Source organism: Callospermophilus lateralis, chromosome 1 (assembly GCF_048772815.1).
Source record: "Callospermophilus lateralis isolate mCalLat2 chromosome 1, mCalLat2.hap1, whole genome shotgun sequence".
Lineage (NCBI taxonomy): Eukaryota > Metazoa > Chordata > Mammalia > Rodentia > Sciuridae > Callospermophilus > Callospermophilus lateralis.
Window position 1 is genome coordinate 57,375,981 of NC_135305.1, and position 23,659 is coordinate 57,399,639.

General features: G+C 36.9%; 1 protein-coding gene across 2 annotated transcripts in view; it reads left to right on the forward strand.

Annotated features, from left to right (window-relative positions):
• Nucleotides 1-23,360, forward strand: part of Reln (reelin) — a 452,906-nt gene extending 429,546 nt beyond the window's left edge. The window contains exons 56-65 of one of the 2 annotated variants that reach the window (XM_076862447.2): nucleotides 265-507; nucleotides 1,087-1,262; nucleotides 4,739-4,812; nucleotides 5,473-5,634; nucleotides 6,374-6,531; nucleotides 8,700-8,919; nucleotides 11,390-11,587; nucleotides 12,226-12,324; nucleotides 16,833-16,838; nucleotides 22,237-23,360. In XM_076862447.2, the coding sequence (XP_076718562.1) occupies nucleotides 265-507; nucleotides 1,087-1,262; nucleotides 4,739-4,812; nucleotides 5,473-5,634; nucleotides 6,374-6,531; nucleotides 8,700-8,919; nucleotides 11,390-11,587; nucleotides 12,226-12,324; nucleotides 16,833-16,838; nucleotides 22,237-22,333 (1,433 nt within the window). In that variant the 3' untranslated portion in view covers nucleotides 22,334-23,360. The remainder of the gene's footprint in view (nucleotides 1-264; nucleotides 508-1,086; nucleotides 1,263-4,738; nucleotides 4,813-5,472; nucleotides 5,635-6,373; nucleotides 6,532-8,699; nucleotides 8,920-11,389; nucleotides 11,588-12,225; nucleotides 12,325-16,832; nucleotides 16,839-22,236) is intronic. The other variant, XM_076862444.2, reaches the window with a different exon arrangement.
• The last annotated feature ends 299 nt before the right edge of the window (nucleotides 23,361-23,659 follow it).

Below are 23,659 nucleotides of genomic sequence, written 5' to 3' on the forward strand. Positions count from 1 at the left end.
AAGAATCAGAACTAAACTTTAAAAGCAGAAAATAAGTCATTTTTACTTTAATATTCATTTTGGTCAAGTATTTTTAAATATCCTTCCCCTCATATCACCAACCTCATATTGAAACAGTGTTTATAAGTGGTGAATAACTACCTTAAAGTCAGCAAAATCAATTTGCATTTCCTAATTGAAGAGTGTAGTATCTGCAGTACACTGGTGATTTATGGGATTTATTTTTCCAGGTAAGTTACTTTGTTGGTATGTTTATATTTATAGGAATTACTTGGACTTTGCTCCATGAGATGGATTTCCAGAAATATATTTCTGTTAGACACGACTACATACTTCTTCCCGAAGATGCCCTCACCAACACCACTAGACTTCGCTGGTGGCAGCCTTTTGTGATCAGCAATGGAATTGTGGTCTCTGGAGTGGAGCGCGCTCAGTGGGCGCTAGACAACATTTTGATTGGTGGGGCAGAAATCAATCCGAGTCAATTGGTGGACACTTTTGATGATGGTAAGAAACAAGGCATCAAACAGTTTTCTCTGTGAGCAGTTTATGTTCTTATGTCTTCATATGAGTCATTCATGAAAGGAACTTAGAAGAGAACCTAGCACATACCCCTGCTCAACAAATGTTCACTGTGGTTGTACCCAGTGGTTTATAAACATTTAGAGTTGACTGCTGGTTCACATGTCAGCTGATAATTTAATAAACCCTGCAAAAAGTAACATGTCTTGTTTCAAATGTAATTTGGAATTATAATGCCCCAAAATAATTTTAGTTCCTTGAGTAATTTCTGTATCACAGAGATACATATTGCAATGGCTTAAACAGTCTACCAAGAAGAGTTTTGTAATGATGCAAATTACCCAGAAAGGCAATTATGTTTTAAAAGTGGGGTAATCATTATATTAGCATTCAGTATTTTTTCCTAAATTTGAGTCCTCACCTTGAATTTATATATATTTAAGTAGTTAAATAAAATAAATCCTAAGGAGTAAGCAAAATGTTACATCATAAACATGATTCAGCAATAAAACCAATCAGTTCAAGAAAATAATATGCCGTATTGCTTCCAATTTGCCTTAACAGAAGGCACTTCCCATGAAGAAAACTGGAGTTTTTACCCTAATGCAGTAAGGACAGCAGGATTTTGTGGCAATCCATCCTTCCACCTCTACTGGCCAAATAAAAAGAAGGACAAGACTCACAATGCTCTCTCCTCCCGGGAACTCATTATACAACCAGGATACATGATGCAGTTTAAAGTAAGGGAAAGTGGCTCTTCAAAACAGAAGGGAGTGTTGTACTGGGGGGTTGGGGGAGAAGTTTTATTTGGACAGCTATAAGGAAACGATTGATTTCATTCATTAATAAAGACTCTCTTGTGAATGAAGGAGGTAATCTTTCACAAAGGTCTTTGCTCAAGTTTGATGATTTAAGCATAGACAGAATCTCTGAACATGTCGGGGAAGTAGCAAGAAGTATAACTGTAGTGTATCCCATAGATGTAATCTTGATTTCAGTTTCCCAGACCTTATAAATAAAAAGCTCAAGTAAGCGTCTCTGCCTACTTCTCGCTCTGAGACTCTCCTATGTTGCCCAGTTCTCTCCTTGTCTTTCCTCCACTCCATGCCTGTCATGTGTCTCAGATCATTTGCTTCTTGGTCCACTTTTTTTCAGTATATCCTTCAGTTTCCCCTTGTCTCTGACTTCACAAACCTGTACATTAGCCCAGTTGGAGCTAATGGGAACAAGAGGGAACTTTCAAATCTTTTTAGCTGCATATTTTATTTGTAGAGAGAGAGAGAAGGGAAGGCAGAACAGGTAATTAATAGAAAGAAAGAGTAATAGCAATTAATGTCTCTCCATTTCAAAACACAGTTTTTAAAAACAGCACTACAAAAATGCAGTTTATAACTAGATAATTTTAAGGACATCACTTATTTGAATTCCCTTATTTAAGAAGATTTTACTACAGTAGTGATTAATAGTAAGAATCTTTATTAGCAGAGATAAAAATGCATTTGCCCCAGGCACGGTGGCGCATGCCTATAATCCCAGCAGCTCAGGAGGCTGAGGCAGGTGGATTGCGAATTCAAAGCCAACCTCAGTACAAAATGAGGCGCTAAGCAACTCAGTGAGACCCTGTCTCTAAATAATACACAAAACAGGTCTGGGGACTTGGCTTAGGGGTCAAGTACCCCTGAGTTCAATCCCTGATACCCAAAAAAAAAGGAAGAAAAAAAAGCATTTGCTTTTTGCCTTGGCACTGTTAAACTCTCTTTCAGAGACTAAAAGATGAGAAAGCTCCCCAATGCCACTGCTCCCTCAGGACTGTTAGCTTTAGTGGCATGAAGGTCATATCCAGTGTTACACCACCCCTACTTCCAGGATGTTCCTTAAGAGTGAAAGTTTGTCCTCAGCCAGTTCCCATACTGTGGCCCATATCAAAGGCATCACATTTGATTGAGTTGATGGGGGCTTCTCTTTTGGAGCTTCTGTCAATCTAGAACTGAAGGAGATTTGTAATTTTTGTCTCTAACCCAAGTCAATTTGTTTAAAAGAAAGTTTGTCCCCAGAAATAAGTTAAATATCACTGTATCTTTCAAAAACTGCATCCCTCAGTGGGCTGGGGATGTAGCTCAGTGGTGGTAGAGTGCACGCATGAGGCTGCAGTTTCCATCCCCAGCACTACAGAACAGAGAGAGAGAAATAAATAAACCCTGTATTCTTCAAAGTCACCATAGACTTTCTATGCTGCATCCCATAGCTCTCCTCCATTCCTCATCTTTCCTCTCCTCTGAACCATTTGACACTGTAGTCCTCACCTCTCCAGACTGTGGAAATCTCTTTGTCCTTGGCTTCACTGCTGATTGTCTTATCTCTACTTTTTTTTGGGGGGGGGGGGAGAGGGGAGTACCAGAGATTGAACCCAAGGGTGCTTAACAACTAAGTCACATCCCCAGTGCTTTTTATGTTTTATTTTGAGACAGAGCCTCACTAAGTTGCCTAGGGCCTCTCTAAGTTGCTGAGGCTGGCTTTGAACTTGTGATTCCTCCTGCCTCAGTCTCCTGAGTTGAGTTTCTGGAATTACAGGAATGTGCCACTGCACCCCGCTCTTTGGAATCTACTTCTGTCTCCTTTTTTGCTTTTCTTCCCTCAGCCCTCTAAATGCCAGCATTTCTCAATGCATCTCAGATTTCTTCTCTCTTCCATACACATTGGCACTGCTGGGAATGTTATCCATTCCTCTAGCCTCAAGTCTCATAACCTGAAGAGTAGATCTCAAATCTGCATTATCTGTCTTTGGCTCACTAACAATTAATTTAATATTTCTAATAGCATCTACATGTTTCTGCTTTTTCTAATGAGCACCTCAACTTAACTTGTCTAACAGTCAACTTAATATCTCCCTTCCCCATAAAACTCCTCTTTCTGGTTTTTCTATTCTGTTAATGACAGCACCTTTCACCTAGAAACTAGCTTGAAATATTAGTCTTTGACTAGTCACTTTTCACAGCTAATCAATTCCTGTACCCTTCTCATTCTAATTTACAATATTCTTAGCTTCTATGGAATCTTCTGTTTGCACTCTCACCGCTCCATTCTTGTCCTAAGTCCACTGTCCACTAAGTACTCTTTTTACACCCAGCCTCTCTCCACTCCTGACTTTGACACCAAAGTGTGATTGACATTTACAGCTGAGTTCATCCGTCCACTCCTCATAGACCTTCAATGACGCTGCATTGCATACAAAATTAAGATCAAATGCCTTACACTACAACTCATGTTCTTCCAAATTCAACTGATCTTTCTAACCTTGTCTCCCAACATCCCACATACTCTCCACTTAGGTCCAAACACACTATGTTCTGTGATCTGCACTTCTGTGTCTGCTAACACTCATTCTTCCACCCAAATATCTTTCTCCTGTCTATCTTTCAGACTCTTCCCATTCTTCAAGGGGCAGCTCACATGCACTCTATTCAATAAATTATTTTCTAATCCATCTAATCAAATACAATTATTCCTTTCTATGAAGTACCACAGCATTTTACTTATATCATTTATGATTCCTATTACATTGTTTCTTACTCTCCCTTTTGAAGTCAGAGTTGTTTTACTCAGGAGTGTATAGTCTGGAATTTTTAGTACTCATCTTCCCTAATATCAGCAATGAAATAGGATTTAATGATTAAATAGATTATTAGGACTTAAATTTGAATCACCAAATTTTTATAGCATTTATGCATTATTAATGATTCAACCACTTGATTTCACATCATCTGGGAAGATTTTATTCTTATGGAAAAGGAAAAATCCCTAAGAATGAATATTAAGTAATTAAAATTTTCTACTTTGAATCCAAATAAATATTTAACAGTAGCATCAACAAAATTAGGATACCAGTGAAAATGTTTCAAAGCATTAATGTTTTTAATTCTTTTCCATAAATTCTAACATTACTTTCTTTTTAGCCAAATTAATATGTTACCTAATCAAGTTAGTTGAAATAGTTCCTTATAAAATCCTAAATTCCCGTCTTAATGGAAAAGTGCATATCTTTAACAGAACTCAAAAGAATGAACCTTCTGTGTCCTGGCAGCTGCTCTATAAAACCGTCTCTGAATATTTCTTGATTGCCTATCAGAATTGTGATGGAGAGAGATGGGATTTCTAATTAATGATATTAGATATTATTTAGTCTTGCCTGTATATTGACTCTTTGTGTTTGCTTTAGATTGTAGTGGGTTGTGAAGCCACTTCCTGTGGTGACCTTCATTCTGTGATGTTGGAATACACAAAGGATGCAAGGTTAGTCAAAATAATGTTAAATATTTTCCAAATTTAAATACACAATTCAAATGCTTATCGACTTTTAAAGCAGCTGCTTACAGTGAAGGAATCTTATGTATTAAAATGGACAGTTCATATGTATTTTCATACAGATTTCCTTTCTATAAAATTTACACATCTTCAAGTTTTCTCTTCAAACCAATAAAATCAACAGCCAAGAAACTTTATATTTTAAAATTAGTAGGACACCAAATTTTTTTCTCAGAGTAGAACTGTTTTATTCATGTTGGTCATTTTCAATCAACCTTAAGAAAATTTTTAACCAATAAATGATCTACATATGCTTCAGTGAAAGTCACATCTCCTAAAGCATATTAGCATTTGTGAATAAAAGTCTGATATAGTACATTTTACCTTGGGACTAGATAGATCTCATTGTCATGCATGCTATTATTTTATTCTGTTATTTGTGAATGTATCAGCGTAGTTTTGAAGAGTCAGAATATTTCTTATGAGAAATTATTTTCAATTTTTCCTTTTGTGATCTCTAATCATAAATGTTTATGAAACAGGAGGCTTCACTTTAATGTGAAGGTAATCCAAAGCATTACCTTCACATTCAATTAGTTACAAAATTCTCTTATGACTTGCTTAATGCAACTCTTCTGGTTTCTGCAGGTCTGATTCCTGGCAGCTGGTTCAGACCCAATGCCTTCCTTCCTCTTCAAATAGCATTGGCTGTTCCCCTTTCCAGTTCCATGAAGCCACCATCTACAATGCCGTCAACAGCTCCAGTTGGAAGAGAATCACCATCCAGCTGCCCGACCATGTCTCCTCCAGGTGGGTTGCATGTGAAGTTTTGCCTAGTGGAACTCTCTGGCCATCTCTACAGAGTTCATAATAAAGAGAGGCCTGAGTTTTAGTTGTAGCCCTGGGTCCCTCTCCTGTTTTCCTACCCTCTTCTTGCCAACCCATGCCCCCAAATAGCAACTATATGTCCCAGGAAAAAATAAGAAATGATATCTTGTTTGTAAATGATTCATAGATCTCAGATTTCCTTTTAACTATATACCATGCATGTGCCGAACTTATTCAGGCCCTGAATGCCAGACCCTAAACAAAGACTGGAGTTGGCACCAATTCTGCCCCAATGTTCTGCTCTCACAAGACTGTGCTTCTCATCCAGACAGGAGTAACCCCTGGGGTATATGACTGCCAGGTTGCCCAGAGCTGAGGATAAATACAGTGCTGTGCAATCTCTATAGTGCAGCATGCATTTTACTCAAAGATTTGGAAAAGGATACACCTCCAAAGGAACAAGCAGACACCAAAATATTATGGAATAGAATAGAAAATTCACATAAAATTTTCAGGAAGACAAAAACCTCCATAAAGGCATTTTGGAATATATTCCCTGAATCTGAGGGATACACCTTCACTTACCTCTGTCTTTGGAGGAATTCAGAAGTTTGGGAAGCCCTTTTCTCAGGTCCCCTTTCCTAGAGGCAGAGGTTGGGCACAGCCATGGGAAATATCAGCTTACTGATAACTCTCTTCTGTTCTCTCTGGGTCTCTTCAGTGCGACACAGTTCCGCTGGATCCAGAAAGGGGAAGAAATTGAGAAGCAAAGCTGGGCCATTGACCATGTGTACATTGGAGAGGCTTGCCCCAAGCTCTGCAGTGGACACGGATACTGTACCACTGGCGCCATCTGCATCTGTGATGAGAGTTTCCAAGGTGTGAACCCTGGGCCATTTTTTTTTCCGAACACCAGGAGGTCTCCTTGTCTTAACATGTCTACAGGAGCCCATTAGGAAATGCATAGGAACTCCAGGCTGAGGAGGTCTCCTTGAACACAAAATTATTTCTCTTTGGAATTAATTTCCAAGAATAGTTTTATGTTTTCTTCATGGAAGTTTTTTTCTTTTTTCTTTTCTTTTCTTTTTTTTTTTTTTTTTTTTTTTTTTTTTTTTTTTTTTGCAATACAGAATGAAATCCACTCAGGATATTCTATAAGTTTATAAGTGAATATGAATCCAAATAAATCTACTCAGGATATTCTGTAGTATTTTACATTTTCTATCTTTCATATAACTTCCTGCCCCACCCATACCCCCAACACTGAATTCTACTTCTTGGCCTCTCTCCTTCCTGGCCTAGCTGCCCAACCCTAAATACTTTGTCAATGGCTATTTTCCACGATGCACTTGTCTATATCCACCCTTCCTCAGCCTCTTCAATAGCAGCTGCCACTGTCCTCCCAAGAAGTAGCTGATAACTCAAGATGCTGTGCTGCCCAGGTCACTTTATCACTCAAAATAACTTTCATGACTCAAAGACATCCATTCCTTTTCCCTGCATCAGTTTCTAGAGGCCAAGTGTGTATTTGGAATAGTATCTACTCAGAACTTCACATCACAGGAAAATTTTTGTCAGGTTATTAGGAAGCTTATAACCCTGCTTTCCTTAAATCCGATATTTTTAACAGGTCATTACAAAGTTCACTTTACACAATTACCATTATATCCTAATAGCCTAATACCTGCCATATGGCAAGTTAATTATCTGACTTAATCCATACACTCTCTTATGCTTTATTGTTGACATAATATATACCAATCCCATTTTCCAGAGTCATTTAATATTTATGACATCTGCACGTTTCCTATCATGAAGATAATTATACCCACTCAATAGGTAAAGAAACTGAGACTCAGGGAAGCTAAGCGACTAGCCAGACATCACACAGCTAGTAACAGTTGGAGAGAAGACAGTATTGGGGTGGTATTTTCCAGTCAACTTTGTTAAGTTCTCATAGATGAGAGATTTTTCCAAAGAGGATCAGAATTATACAACTCTCCCTAGGCATACAAGGTTAAAATCCATATATTTGAATTTCGGAATAGGATATATTTTGATTTCTTGGTTGATGCTATTTCCTTGCCTCCAGCTGAAGTGGCTATGATTAATGTAGACTGATGCACATCTCTGATGTTAGAAATTACTTAGCCATCTCCTTTCTCCTGTTATCATTGCCACTGAGACCAGCTGGGTCCATCTGTGAATTAGCTAAAGAATTTTAACTTTAGGCAAACTAATGAATCAAATGTCCTCACAAGAAGTCCCAGATGTCTGGAATTTGCCCTCCCCATAAACCAACAGTACTTGGCCTTTTGATTTTGAACTTTGGTGGACATTTAGAAAATATATACTGTTCGAATCACCTTGCTAACATAGGGTCTTACTTAAATGATAATATTTCAGATCAGTGTTCTCTGACAGATACTCTCAGTTTATTCAGTATTTGTTTATTTATTCCAGAATTATTATTGAATATCTTAAATAGGCTAAGTATTGTGCTAGATGCAATGAATTAAGATTCATACTCTGCACTAAGCAATGTAGAGCTGGAAGGAGATCAAGAACATGACTTATTTCTACAAAATCATGCTGGGAAGAAAGAAATTAGATTGGCCTCTCATGCCAGGTCAAGCTCCCTACTGAGACTTATCATTTACAAACAAGCAAGGCCTGGCCAGATGCTGTGGTATTTCAATAACAGATGCACACAAGCATAACTACATTGGCACCTACATATTTTAATGAACATTATCTCAAAAATAATGAATGTTTTTCAACAACAAAAAAAGATTTATTTCTAGGAGTCTGTGTCTACTTGGTATTTTGCCATTCTTCTTCTTTTTTTTTTTTTTAAATGGTGGCACTGGGATTGAACCTAGGGCATTGCACATGTCAGGCAAATGCTTTACCACTGAACCCCAGACCCCAGGCCCTTGCCATTTTTGCAGTAACAATGGCTCAAATCTAAAACTGAATACTTATTCTCTGGTGATTCTGCTTGTTCCAGCCAATTCTGATTTCTGTGATTATTCCTTTACCCGTAGGTGATGATTGCTCTGTTTTCAGTCACGATCTTCCTAGTTACATTAAAGATAATTTTGAATCAGCAAGAGTCACTGAGGCAAACTGGGAGACCATTCAAGGTGGCGTAATAGGAAGTGGCTGTGGGCAACTGGCACCCTATGCCCATGGAGACTCACTCTATTTTAATGGCTGTCAGATAAGGCAAGCTGCTACCAAACCTCTGGATCTCACTCGAGCAAGGTAACCAACCCTCTGTGTTGTAGTCCAGACGCTGTTAGCTTTGATCTTGAACTTTAAGAAACAGATGTCACCAAGTAGAGGAAACCTAAATACTATTTGAATTTGGTGCAAGGAAGCATTATAAGTTTTACCAACTCAGAATAATTTTTGCTTAAATTTATTGTAGAATTGTTCTATACTTCTTCATACATATTGGCTGAGTGGTTGTAACATGGACATATATTGGGAGAAATATCCAAATATAAAAAATTGGCTAGGAAATCCTTATAGATAACTTAATGTTGACCACAGGCATGTATGTAAAATAAACGTGTTTATGAATATTTTAGGAATGCAAACTTATACCTCTATTTGGCTTAAATTCAGTAAGTAGTAATGGTGAATAAATGCATGAGATCATTAATACTTCACATGCTCTACAGGAATTGAATATTAGTATACAATCATATAGACAGAAATCCTGCAAATGGACTAGGAAAGTAACAAAGAAAAGGAGACCCCAGAAGGTCAAATTTCTTTCTCTACCTGCTCTTCCCATCCATTCTGCCTTAGCCAGAATAGTCACAGTTTTTCATCTGTGTAATTCAAGAAAAGATTCCAAGACTTTAGAAATGTTACTAAGTACTGGACTGGAATATTCCCTGAATGCTGATGAGTTTTCAGGAGCTATGAGGACATTTGAGATTTAGACACTTGACCAATGAAGTAGATGTTCGCTTTATAAAATATTAGGAATGTATTTTCAGAGGCAGAAAAGCAGGTTTAGTAGCCCTTTATATGATAAACAATGAAAACAGTATGAATCCCTGTATGATAACCATGGAGATTCTAAAAGTTGTATTCACCATACAGATGGTGGATAGATGCATGAGACTGTTAATATAAACCACTTATTCACATTTTTTCCTACCAAAATTATATAGTTAGTCTAGAGACACCTGATGTCTTCCTTGACCCTATATACGAACAGCTGCACCAAAGCACTTGGTTAACAGTTACACAACATATGGTACAAGTAACTTTATTTTAACTTAATTTATGCAAATGTAAGTTTTAAGAAGGTTCTTTATTTGACCATATACTCTAAATAGGGCCATTCTGTAAATCACTAGGAATCTTCAGAGGATATATTTCCTCTATTTAAAAGCTATGTCTTCTAAGTGCAAGAATGCCTATGAAAAGCAAGAAGATGAGTGGGACAGAGCAGATGTGAGCCAGAGCCTGCATGTTCCTAGTTTTCCTCATCTCTGACATCCAGACAACCTTCTCTAAAATAGACATGATGATTTATCTTTGTCCAGATGCTCTTCTGCTTGGAGCTATTTGTAAAAAGTATATCATATAAATATGGCAATTTTATTCCTTACCTTCTCCAGGTCCTCAGCTGCCCATTTGGTTCATGTTACAATTTGGAGAATAGAAGGTGTTTCAGGTGAAATACTCTAAAAAGATTTCCAGCATCATAAAAAGACAAGCCATCTTAGAAAGTCAAAATTGTTTTCTTTTTGTAGAAAAGCAGCCTTCTGAGTTACTTTTCACAGGTCTAATATAAAAGATAACAAATAAATTGTATGACTAATATGATTTATTCATATCTATTTTTACTTGATATTCATACAAACAGTATGGAAACCCATGGATGCTCAAGTCATATAAAATGATGTTAGGGGGCGCTGGGGTTATGGCTCAGTGGTAGAGCTCTTGCTTGGCATGTGAGGCACTGGGTTTGATTCTCAGTACCACATATAAATAAATAAATAAAATAAAAGTCATCACAACTAAAAAAATTTTTTTAAATGATGTGGTATTTGGACATAACCTATGCTAATTTTTTTTCTTTCTTTCTTTCTTTCTTTTTTTTTTTTTCTTTTGGTACTGAGGATTAAATCCAAGGGTGCTTTACCACTGAGCCACATCCCTCGTCATTTTTTTGTTTTGTTTTGTTTTGTTTTGGGAGGGGAGGGTAACCAGGGATTGAATTCAGGGGCACTCAACCACTGAGCCATATCCCCAGCCCTATTTTGTGTTTTATTTAGAGACAGGGTCTCACTGAGTTGCTGAGTACCTTGTTTTTTGCTGAGGTTGGCCTTGAACTCGAGATCCTCCTGCCTCAGCCTTCCAAGCCTCTGGGATTACAGGCATCTGCCACAGCACCCAGCTGGACATCACCTATTCTAATCCTCCTATATATTTTAAATCATTTCTAGATCATTTATAATACTAAATACAACATAAATGCTTTATAAACAGCAGCTATACTGTCTTGCTTGGATAATAAGAAGAAGACACATTCAATACAGATGTAATTTTTTTCCATATTTTCTGTCTGTAATTAGTTGAATCCACAGGTGCCAAATCTACAGATACAGAGAGCTGATTTTGTGAACTTTAATAACAATGATTAAGAAAGTATCTCTCCTTTGATACATCCTGACTTTTGTTTTAATACAATTTCCACTGTGTTTTTCAGCAAAATTATGTTTGTTCTACAAATTGGGAGCACATCCCAGACAGACAGCTGCAACAGTGACCTGAGTGGCCCCCATGCCGTGGACAAGGCAGTGCTGCTGCAGTACAGCGTCAACAATGGCATCACCTGGCATGTCATCGCTCAGCACCAGCCAAAGGACTTCACACAAGCTCAGAGGGTGTCTTACAATGTTCCCCTGTAAGTAGCCTGGTTAGAAATGCATGGTCTCTCTCCTGCTCCCAGAGAATCACAGAGTGTGAGGCGAAGGTTGGGTGAAGTTACTGGACCAATACCACAAAACTAGGCAGTGTAGAATCAAGACTAATGCAGATCTCCAAAGGTTATGTTACTACCGTCTGTTAGGATAGGAAGCAAGGAAGAAGGGCAAGAGGGAATAGAAAATAACAACTCATGCAAAGGCACTTTTTGCATACATCCCTTTATTTAAACAGTATTTCTGTTCCTGGGAAACAATTTTTATTTTCTGCTTGATATGCTAATTTGAAAATTTACTGAGCATAAACGGTCATGTCAGTTTTGCTTAGCATTGTTCACCCACTTCCAGCACAGTGCCTGTCACACGAAGGATTTCATGTTTGTGATCAAATGTGTTGCTATTCCTGGAGCAAGGGAAAAGAGGGAGAGACGTGGAAAAGAAGTACATCTCATTGAGTGGCTAATAAAATGCTGCTTAGAAGAGCAATATGACCTAAGCAAATTCCATGCCCAAAGTTGTATTGATTCAACCTATTGCAATATCTAAAGTGGGCAAGTTATCTTCCAGAAAGTTCTGTTTGCTGGTGTTCAACCTCTTTTTCCTTCTATCTGTGACCCAGGGAAGCACGGATGAAAGGAGTCCTACTGCGCTGGTGGCAACCACGCCACAATGGAACAGGTCATGATCAGTGGGCTTTGGACCATGTGGAGGTCGTCCTGTGAGTATCTGATACATGGCATCCTGTGTCCATTTGAGAAAGGTTTGAAGCTCCTTTGATCTGGCATGCTCCCTTGATTGAGTAAGAAATGTTCCTGATAAGAAGGTTCCCACAGGACCACTTTGGCTTACACTCTTCAGCAACTGCAAGCTATAGCTCAAGTCGACAGTGAAATAACAAAGCCCTGAATATATCTTAATGTACCTTAGAAAAAATCTTCAGTAAGTAAAACATTTATTTAAGGATTGACATCAGTGGTTAAATTGGATAAAACAAGTCTCCAGGTAAACGGGAAACAATATCTTATGCCAGATTTGGGTTGCCTTGTAAAATAGAATGATACCCTAAAAGAGAAGGATCTGTACTGGTCTATATACAGAGTGTTGGTGGCCAACATGCCCAATTACAGCCTCCTATCTTAGCCACAGATGCCCGAGGCATTCTCCATTTAATGGCATGACTGCATCTAGAATACAGAATCTGTGGTTTCCGATCCCCACGGACCAATACCAGCACCCAATGGGCTAAGGGTGTCCCCGCTGGTTTCTCCCAGGAAATAGGGCTGTCACTGCTTTCCCCTGGCTGGGTTGACTATTCCCTCGCAGAGAGATGACTTGCTTTTTCTCTAACAATCTAGTTCCTGTAGAACTGGAATGCTTATGTCTCGACGGGTTCGAACTGATGGCACCAAGTGGTTGGCAAGGAGAGGCGAATCTTCTCGGTAGATAGGTTCAAATGTTCATTCTGTTTACCAAATCCAAAGTGAAATCAGTCTTGTGGCTGATTTCAGTCATTTTGAAAGCAAATTTAAATGATTGATTGGTAGGAAAACTACCAGATTTGTTTTCTTTCGATCATAGCCATGAGCTGAACTCTTCAGTCTTGAGCTAGCCCTGTCTTAGTTCTCACTGAGGCACCTGCTTGCATGGCATCCATATCAACCCCGACTCCAAGAGCAACCCGGTCCCTACACAAGCCCCCACTGTGCGCTCTGCTGCTTTTGGACAACTTGCTGGGCTCTGCCTCCACAAGACAAAGTTGAAGTTTAAAGGAACAGTCCAGACTCTTTTGAATCTGAACATGAGGCTGATGTTCTACTTAGCTATTGATTTCCACAGATACATTATTCCAGGAGAATAAAATAACTTGGGCTTAACATGAATATACATAGAGTGAGCCCCTAGAAAGATGTCCTCGTAGATAAAAATTCAACCCTTAAGTTGTTTTGCCCTGGCTACTTTCCTTACAGAGCAGTGATTCTCAGTCTGATTGAATGTCAGAATCACTTGGGAAGTTTCTGAAAGCATCAAGGAATGTCTTAATAGTCCAGGCCCATCCCTGTGGATGGTTCAAATTGATCTGCAGTGGGAACTGAGCATCAATCAGTTTTTAAAACACCTCAGGTGATTCCAATAAATTCATTCAGACTCAAATTAGAGTCAATAACCACTCTTATCTCTCAGATTTCCTGCCAAGAAAGTTTGCATTAATGAAGTTTCCTGTGCCTGACAATTCCTGTGGAAACTTCAAAACTTGTCAGTCCTCAGAAGAAAGCAGGATGCTAATTCTACCCTTGATAGACATAAAAATTCTCAGCATATCATACATTTGAGTAGATATTTCTTCTCCCACCCAGACAAGCAATTAGAGTCACCTACTTTGGATTTCAGAGACATATCATCACTTCCCTTGGACTAAAATTGAAGAGCAGAAGTACAGACCTCCCTGACATTCAGTAACACAACCCCTCCATAAGCTGGAAACAGAGCTTGTTCTCTGCTGCCTATTGACATGCTGCCTCAGAGACTTTCAGAACCCCAACAGGAAGCCTCACATAGCCCCCAAGAGAACCTTCCAGAATACCTAGTGTTGCTATTAATTTGTATAAGCAACTACCAGCATCACAATACTATTATAAAAATGAAGTTCAGAAACTCTTAGTGTTTCTGGTATTATTCTGAGGCTACACTATGTATTGTATCACTTCATTTTATTACTTTGAAGAACTTATCACATGCCTGTACTTGTCATCATCTCAATCTCTCAGAGCACTAAAATGTTCCAAATGAGAAAAGGCCATCACCACATATACTTGGTATTGCACAGTTGTTTGATTGCAAATCTTCTTTCAGCGAGTCACCTAGAGATTATAACTTCACAGATATTGCCAAACACTTTTTGTGTACATATTTTATATACATGAAACCAAATACTCTCTCTCCAATGACATTTCAAACATGTGTTAAAAATTATAGAAGTAACCTTATTTTCTTTCTTTTCCCCACAAAGCTGAATTCAATGAGTTATTTTCAAAAATATAATCTTAAAGTATATTTTAAGACCTGTTTTTGATGTTTTGTTCTACTGTCAGTGTTCAACATTTCTAGCTACTATACCTTTTCAAAGTACTTCTTTAAGAGTCACAAAAACTTTTAAGCATTCATTAATATGCACTTGGTAGCTGTTCAGCATGATGCATTTATTTAATGAACATAAAATAGTTGTAGAGGAATCAGAAAAATAACATATAATAATGTCCCAGAGTGTCTTTCAATCATGTGAGACGCAAAGAAGCTAGCCAAGGTTTGTGTCATGATTCACAAATATTGCTAATTATAACTTTCCTATGGAAGATGCATATTTTAAAGTAGACAAGTAGAATACTCCCATAAAGCCATATTAATTGAGAATATTTTCTCATTTAACAACATGTCTATAGCAGAATATTTAGTTCTATGAGCTGGTAATGTTTGCTCCTCAGGTGCGGAGTAAAGGAGAAATCCAAGGCACACATCTTCAGAGACACAAGCCCTACCTAAATGAATGCTGCAAATAGGGCTACTAATATGTTTTTGCAACTAATGGTTGGGGGCATACATTTCACTTACAAATTTTTAAGAATGTATTTTCTAAGTGAAGATTGGCCTTACTCTAGCTTTATTATCATAGTTTCGCTTTTGTGCATGTGCACCAAGGACACATGCTAAAAACCCCTAGAAAGAAAAACTGTGTTCACGCATGGTATCTTACCTTGAATTTAATCTCTATACTGCCCATATTAATCAAAAGGACTGATGAGGTTGATAAGAACAAATTCAGCACTTTTGAAAATATTTCAAGATTTTGAAGTGCATCCTAAATGAACAGGATACATGACATATTTTGAATTCACTAGTTTAATTCTCAAAGACTACATGTGGAAAGATTTGAGTTCCATAAGTATGGATACACAGAACGACCAGCCCTGTACCATAAAGATAAAAACCACCATTTCAGCATTTAACAAAGTCTCTTATGCTTGTTTGAGAGTGTAATCTTCCCACTCTCGTGATATTTTCCAGTAAAACCTACATATGAAAAGTGCTTCATGATGATTAGCCCCTGCTAATCTGCCATGTAGCAGATAAACTGAATTGACAGATCATCTTTATCCAGCCTCACTAGCTTACAAAAACTCCTCATTCCCTAAAGTCTAAATGATGTAGCATAACATGATCATTGACAATCCAGTGTCAGAAACCTAATTTCTCTGAATTCATTTGCTAGCGTAGAACATTTGTTTTTCAGTAAATGTTTGTTAATACATTTGGGCAGATCCCTCACAAGATCCATGCTGGTGGGGTTCTTCTTAGGATAGAAGAGAATTCCTTGTCTTAACCTGTTTTGTTGGGCACTCATCTTTCTCTCCTAAGAATCTTCCTCACCCAACTATGCATTTCATTCACACATCACATCTCCTGTGTACATGTCTAAGTCACAACCTGTCATGTGTATAATGAAGTGGGCTGATTTTTGCATGTGTACCTTGAAAGCGAATCACTCAGTAAAAAGCTAGCATTTGTGAAATGATTTAATTAAAAGTGAATTATTATCACATTTACTGAGAATTGAGAACCAACATGTTGCTGTGGCCTTAAACACATTTATCAGATTTTAATATAAGTTCCATCATGACCATCCCCTCATGCTATTCATCATCAAGATACTGTCACGTTTTTTGGCACAAATGATTTATGGAGATGAGCATATTACATTTGTTGCAAAGCATATTTATCCTTTATTAAATTTGATTGTGTTATCTGATGTAGAGGACTTCTGCATTTTCAAAGCCCATTCCTTATTATAATCAGGAATTAGTATTTCCTAAAATATAAATAATTGAAAATCAGATAAAATTAATAGTGGTCATTAAACTATTGATTTAATATTTATACTTTATATGCAACATTTATGCCAAATGTAGTACTATGGCTACATGTACCTTGACATATGGTTATGAGCAAATATTGCATGTTGCATTACATTAAAAAGTTAAGTGTATGTATATATCGGGTATAGGAGAATAAGAAATAACTTGTTTAATTTTTATTTTCAAAAGAGATGAAAAATCCTATATTGCGTCTAAACCTGGTCAGACTTTTATGACTAATCACAGTGCTGCATGCATTGAAAGCCATTTTTTAACTTGTGTTATATTTCATTATTTGCTGTCATTGGTTTTCCACTAGAGTAAGGTAAGTCCTCCTCACTAAATCTGGGGAACTGTTTACTATTACTTTGATCAATGTTACCAAAGTTAACTGAGAAGTTTTGTAGAAGACCTCTGCAACTGAAAATAAAAATCTATGAAAACAGCTATTATAAATGACATTGGGATACAATGGAACATTTGAAACCTGTATCTGTGTAAATTCAAGAGATAGCCACATTGAGAGAAGTCTCTAACCTATACAATATGGGCACAACCACGGAGGCCAGAGTGCTCATTAGCATTCCTTCACTGGTCAGTAGATCTGACTTAGTTTCTCCTCTATGTCTGGCACTATATGAAGTGTGCTTGAAGCTCACAGTTTACAAGTTTGTTATGAGGAATGTGACAATAAAAGATGTGTGTAGAAGATCTAGGAGTCCTGATTAAATGTAATGTTTTTCAAAAGACCTATGAGGCTAGAGACACATGAAGGTGGCTTGACTTTACAAGTCCATTCTTTTGTTTTGTTTAATTTATTTTTTTATGTTGTACTGAGGATTGAACCTAGTGCCTTACACATGCCAGGCAAACGCTCTACCACTGAGCTATAGCCCCAGCCCCTTTACAAGTCTATTCTAAGTCAATCAATAAATTAGCAGAGAGGAGTAGATTTATTCATGATACTTTATGAGTTCTAGATCCTGTCCTTAGATAAGACTGGCTACCTTTAATATATACTTATACTTGTCCACTAGTTAAGATACTTTAAAACTTAAGAAAGAAAGTAAAATGGTTATCATTTTTTGAACATCTATATATGATATTGCAAATTTTCATTTAATCCTTACTACTCCCAGAGATATGCGTTATCAGATATTATTCTCATCTCCATTTAGCTAAGAAGAGAAACAGGAAGACTTTAGTATGTCTGGGACATTTAGGCCTACACTTACTAATATGTAGTCTTCCCCAAAATGTGTTTGTCTTGAAATTCAAATGAATTTCCTCTATGCCAAGGACTATCATGAGTTAGTTTGAATGGCAGCTTTCATCTTACCCTCACCAATTGTTCTCTGAAAGATATGTCTAATCGTCCACTGGATTCTTATTTCTACATTCATCTAAATCATCATTTATTGAGCGAATTTTTGATGAAAAATGAGTTAATTACAGACCAGTAAAAATGCCTCAATTTCATGTCAGATTCTTCTATTTATCTCCATCTCTCCCATTTCCTTTAGAATCCATTAAAAAATCAGTAGAGGGCTGTGAATGTATCTCAGTGGTAGAGCACTTGCCTAATATGCACAAGGCCCAATACCACACATGCACAAAAAAGAAAAAAAATCAGTTGAATTGTTTTCATAATAACAAATGAGCTAAGATGTGGCTCCAGTAGAGTAATGGTTCTAAAGAGAAGAGAGTCACTAGTTCTTCAAAGATCTTGCACCACCCATATTTCCCATGCAGAATCATAATTCCACATACCATCTAAGTCCCTAAACTCCTTCCAACAATGGAAATCTAAATTGTATTTTCAGGAATCCCTGATGTTTGTTTTCCCTTCTTTTAATGACTACTCTTAAGGGGAGAATTTCAAAATGGTCCTAGTTCTATCCACCACCAAAACAAATTGACATGTCAAGTGACATAACATGCTTTTGGCATGAGTACTACTGGCTTTCATTGAACTTATTTAAACATTACTTTCCCCTGTATGCAATAAAGAAATAAATCTTTAAAAATCCATTGCACCTATTATTATTGATGAGGTTATCTATAGCTACACATCTATATGTATCAAAAGCAAAAATAGACTCAGATAAACTTCACAAACAAAAAAATGAGTAAATATTAGATCTTTAAACCTATTAAAAACTTCCCTAATATGCAGTGTTGCAAGTTAGACATTTTAGAAGACACAATAACTGTTTATAACCATACCAGTTTATTAAATGGTCCTAGGTTTAGACAGCATTTTGCTCTAGCTCCTCATAATGTTTGATTTTAAAAGCCTTATGAACTGGAAAAATATCCACCTGACTAGATTCCAACCTAACTGGCTTGAGAGAGATTTATGTTTCACATTACCAAATAACCAGTTAATTGAAAGGATGCTTTAAAAGTCATTTTTTAATATGACCATTTAAACGCTAGGCATCTAAAACAAGCACATTACTGAGTGCACTTTAACATTCTCGGGAATCCAAAGATATGGTCCTAATACATAAACTTATCCCAAATTAAAGAGTGCCCAGTGAATCAATGTGCCTCCTGAATTAGCTATAAACTTCCACCCTGGGCTAATTTGCAGGGTATTAAAGATCTGAAATCTGCTAATATTTATCTTCTGACACATAAGGATGGAAAATTTAAATCAGCTCTATAACAAGCCAATAATTACACAGCAAAGTTGCTTTAAAGCCATTAAACATACACCAACTTTTGTTTAAATTAAATGTTCCTTTGTTCCCATATACTGAGGTAACTTTTATGTCAATAATTAAATATCTTGAGTGTTCTATGTTTGTAGTTTTTAATGTAAAGTATTTTAACTTTTTTTTAGTACTTTATATCTTTAAACGTGTTTTCAACAAAATAATCTCATTGCTTTAACTTTGCAATTATTCCTTATAGTTAAAGAGTAATGATTTACGACAGGAATCCAATCAGTAAGTCACCAAAAGTTCAATAAACACAACTTGACCACCCAAGGGTCAGGCAGGAGGCTCAGTGCTGTGGGATGGGGTGGGGGGAGCTGGGGGACAGGCAGAAGTTTAGACATGGGGAGCCAAGATATGAACATAAACTCCATTCAAAGTAGTAAATGAGCACTATGAGAGTTGAAAGTAGAAAAAAAATTCTGGAGGGGAGGGGTGAGCAATATAGAAAATGTGATACTTGAACAAGTAGAAACTGAAGATGTGAGCCTGTAATTCCAGTGGCTTGGGAAACTGAGGCAGGAGGGTCGCAAGTTTAAAGCCAGCCTCAGCAACTTAGCGAGGCCCTAAGTGACTTAGTGAGACCCTGTCTCTAAATAAAAAATAAATTAATAAGGACTGGGGATGTGCCTCAGTGTTAGTTAAGCACCTCTGGGTTTAATCCCTGGTACAAGAAGGAAGGAACAAGGATCAAAGGAAGGGAAGGAAGGAATTAAAGATGTGATGTTAGAGGTGGTACCAGGAAGGAAGGAAGGAACAAAGGGAGGAATGAAGCAATTAATTGAAGATATGATGCTGGAGGTTGACTAGTGACTCAGGTAGAAAAGACTTCTGACAAATCTATGTAGGAAGCAAAGGGGAGAGAAAGCCTGAAAACATCAAGAGAACATAAGATATCTGGTTAAAGTGGCTTATGTATCACTCCATCCACAAGAGAATTAGGAATGGTTTTTGAGCAAGGTGAAGCCATCATTCAGGGGAAAGTTTACTGAAATGGGTGTGTCAAATCAATTGTATGTCTGTATAGGAGAACAGACACACAATTGTGTTATTAAATTGTTCTTTCCTAGCACTTCATGGTTTCTCTGTCAATGGAGTTTCGTTCATACGGGGAGAGAACCGAGATAAGAAGACTAGTTTAGGGGACCACTATAACAGCTTGGGGAAAGGCTATGAGATGACCTAGGGTGCTGGCAGGAATAGATCAAAAACCAGTCCCAAGATTTTGTGAATAAAGAAGTAACCAGATAATTTCTTCTGATGTGGATGAGTTCAGTGCATCAGCTCCTTGTCCTTTTTTTGTAACTCAGTTTTACAGAGGCAGCAGTTAGTACTTATAGCTGCTGATGAATAATGGACACATTTGTTGCATCTTCCAACGTGACATTGAAACTGATCAACTTAGGTGATGTATGGAATATCATGGGTAGTTAGGCCACCTGAAGACAAAACCTGAGGTTTTTTTATGTTTCTTTAAAATGCCTGCAGAGTATATTCTTTATTTCCATTTTATAGCATTTTTATAATAAATCCAGGGTGGAAAGTGATTAGCACTTTATGTTATAAAATACACATATCAATTTCATGTCTATATTTTAATCAGGTTTTTAACACAGATGTTATTGCTTCTTAATTATACATGAAATTGAATTTATGTATTTTGCTTTGAGACAGTTTATTATAAATTTTCAAATGATCAAATTTAACTATAAAATTCTCTTACTTTAAATTTTTCTATATTTTACAAGTGCTAGTATAATATCCCTAAGTATAATGCTGAGTAAAATAGACTAGGCAAAACAGCATCATTTTACACCACACTAGTATATTATTAATGATTGACATTCCAGAAGATTACACTTCTCAGTGAAAAATTATCCTTTTCCTTTGCTTTTCCCTAACTCAAATTCATGTCATGTTGATCTTTATAGTGAGATCGCCTCATATGACATTATCCCACTCTGCATGTGTTTTAAGTTTCCTTGTATTAAGGATGAAAGGCTTTGGGACCATGTAGTCAAGAGACTCAGTGAATATGGAAAATATTGATAGGCTCACACTCATAAACCACATATTGATGTGACATATAAATATGTTGTCATTCAGGTCAGTGTGTGAGTATAATTCTTTTCAGTGATGATATAGATTATGATCCTTTTAAAACTGTATTTTCCATGCCAAAACCCTAGCAGCATCACTCCCAGTACCATGCAGTTTCCTGCAGGCTTCTGATATTCATTTTGAGTATTTTTACCAGCTTCACACATAGTATGTATGTATCAATGTGTGTATGTAGGGAGAATACGTAAACATGTTTACAATTAGTTATATATTCAATTTCATCTCCTTTGTATTTTATGACCTCTTTTTAGCATAGTATCCATTTCATAAATCCCTGTGTATAGAATACCACCACCATTGCTTACTGTTTGAGGAAGACAATGGAATCCAACATTCTAAGAGAAATGTACTTCCTCATTTTGCATCCAGGGACTGCATAAATTAAGAAGGTTCAGCTGATTCATCCAACAAGTTTGCTTTTCTTTGTTTTGCTTTTTAAGCTTTAAGTGAAAATCTTTACTGGAGTGATCAAACTATTTTTCCTACTTGTTAAAGATATATGTAAATAAGGTCATGGGCCCAGCATGTACTTCCTCTAAAGTTTGTCAAATAGATGTTTTCAGGAAGAGCTCAAGAATAAAATTAAAATCCGAAAGTGTATGTCTGCTTTTGCTATAAATCAAGAAAAAAAAGACTTTTTTTTCTGATTCTTTTCTGGTTCTGAAAAGAAAGGGATTTCTTTAGGGCCAAGGGCAGTGGCTGTGGGTATCAGTCTTTAGTTCCTGTGTCCCTGGGTGGTAATGTCAGTATGACCTATGAATCCTGAAAGCTTTCAAATAGCAGGTAACTTAGGATCTAGAATAGATTGACATTCAATGATGGGACTTACATGCTCTTTCTCCTTTCCCTCCCTGCCTGTATCCATTCTCATTTCAACAGCACTCGCAAACAAAATTACATGATGAATTTTTCACGGCAACATGGGCTCAGGCACTTCTACAACAGAAGACGAAGGTCACTTAGGCGACACCCATGAAGAATCAAAAAGATATTTTTCCTTCCAACATGTGACGTGTTGCTTTCCATTCCTTTAAACCTCTCACCACATCTGATATCAGGAAATATCTGTGAAGGACTTGGTGGTTAACAGAAAGCCCTTCTCCAGACCAAGTGTATACCACTTTCCCACACTGTGAACTAATGACAAGTGACTTATTTGCTCATAAGTAAATGTCTCCATGTTGATGTGTCCGTGAAAATTGTGATCTGTTGTAATATCAGTTACAGTGGCAGTATTGAAAATAAGAAATAGTTTAACTGAAAAAAAAAGTTTAAGCACAAAAATTTAAGAGATTTTATGTTTAAAATGGCATTTAGCACAGTATTTAACATTCTTGGTCACAAAACTATTTAAGTGGACTGTATTTCAGCTTTGTATCATGTTTTATATTATTAAATTATCATTGTTTGTCCTTTTTGTATTCTCTTCTACAGTATAACACATTGAAACTGTATTTACGTGTTATGTTGCAATATTTTGCTGCTGAATTTTGATCTACTTATATTCTGCAGAAAGTTAATTGAAATACCTATTCAAGATAATAGTTGTAAAGATATTGTATCTCCTTTAATATACTCCTTAAAATGTACGTTGATCTAGCATTGTTTTGTGGATGAGAAAAATGCTTGACCTTGAAATATTTTCTACTTAAAAATTGTGTATGAAGACCCTGTCTCCCACAAAGGAATTCCCATTTCCTTGTCTACAGATTTCTTTTTTAAAAAGTGTTCTGTGGCTGATTTACTAACAGTAACTGCCATTTTGTGTCTGTGGTAACAAAGTGATTTGTAAAACAGTGGATGTTTTTTCATTGTGTTCTCTTCGTGGGTTGTTTTTCCTGCGGGTCATATTCACATCTTCTTTGGATGAAGTGCAACCAACACCAGCAAGATTATAATGGCCCCTGTATCCCTGACCTCTCTATTAGAATAACTGAAGGCTGCACTCCAGGGTGAGCCATGCTAAAAGCCCATGCTTAAATAAAAATTATGTCCAAAAGCCATTTGAAGTTCATTTGTCTTAATTCATTTTTAATTAAATTTCATGGAGGATTTGTAAGCCTGGTCAGGTTGGTGCTGAAGTCAAGTATACATATGTTTTTGTTTCATCATTGGTCATAGCAATTACACTTTTATTTTAGGCATTTTTTTCTCTTATTCAGCTTTTTCTAACCACTCTGTAGCTACACTAAGAAAAGCCAATAAAGAATTCTGAAAACGACTTATCTCCCAAGAATTTTCCTAGTGGTTAACACAATGCCTGTCTTACAAGAAGCGCTCTCATACATTCATTCAACAAATA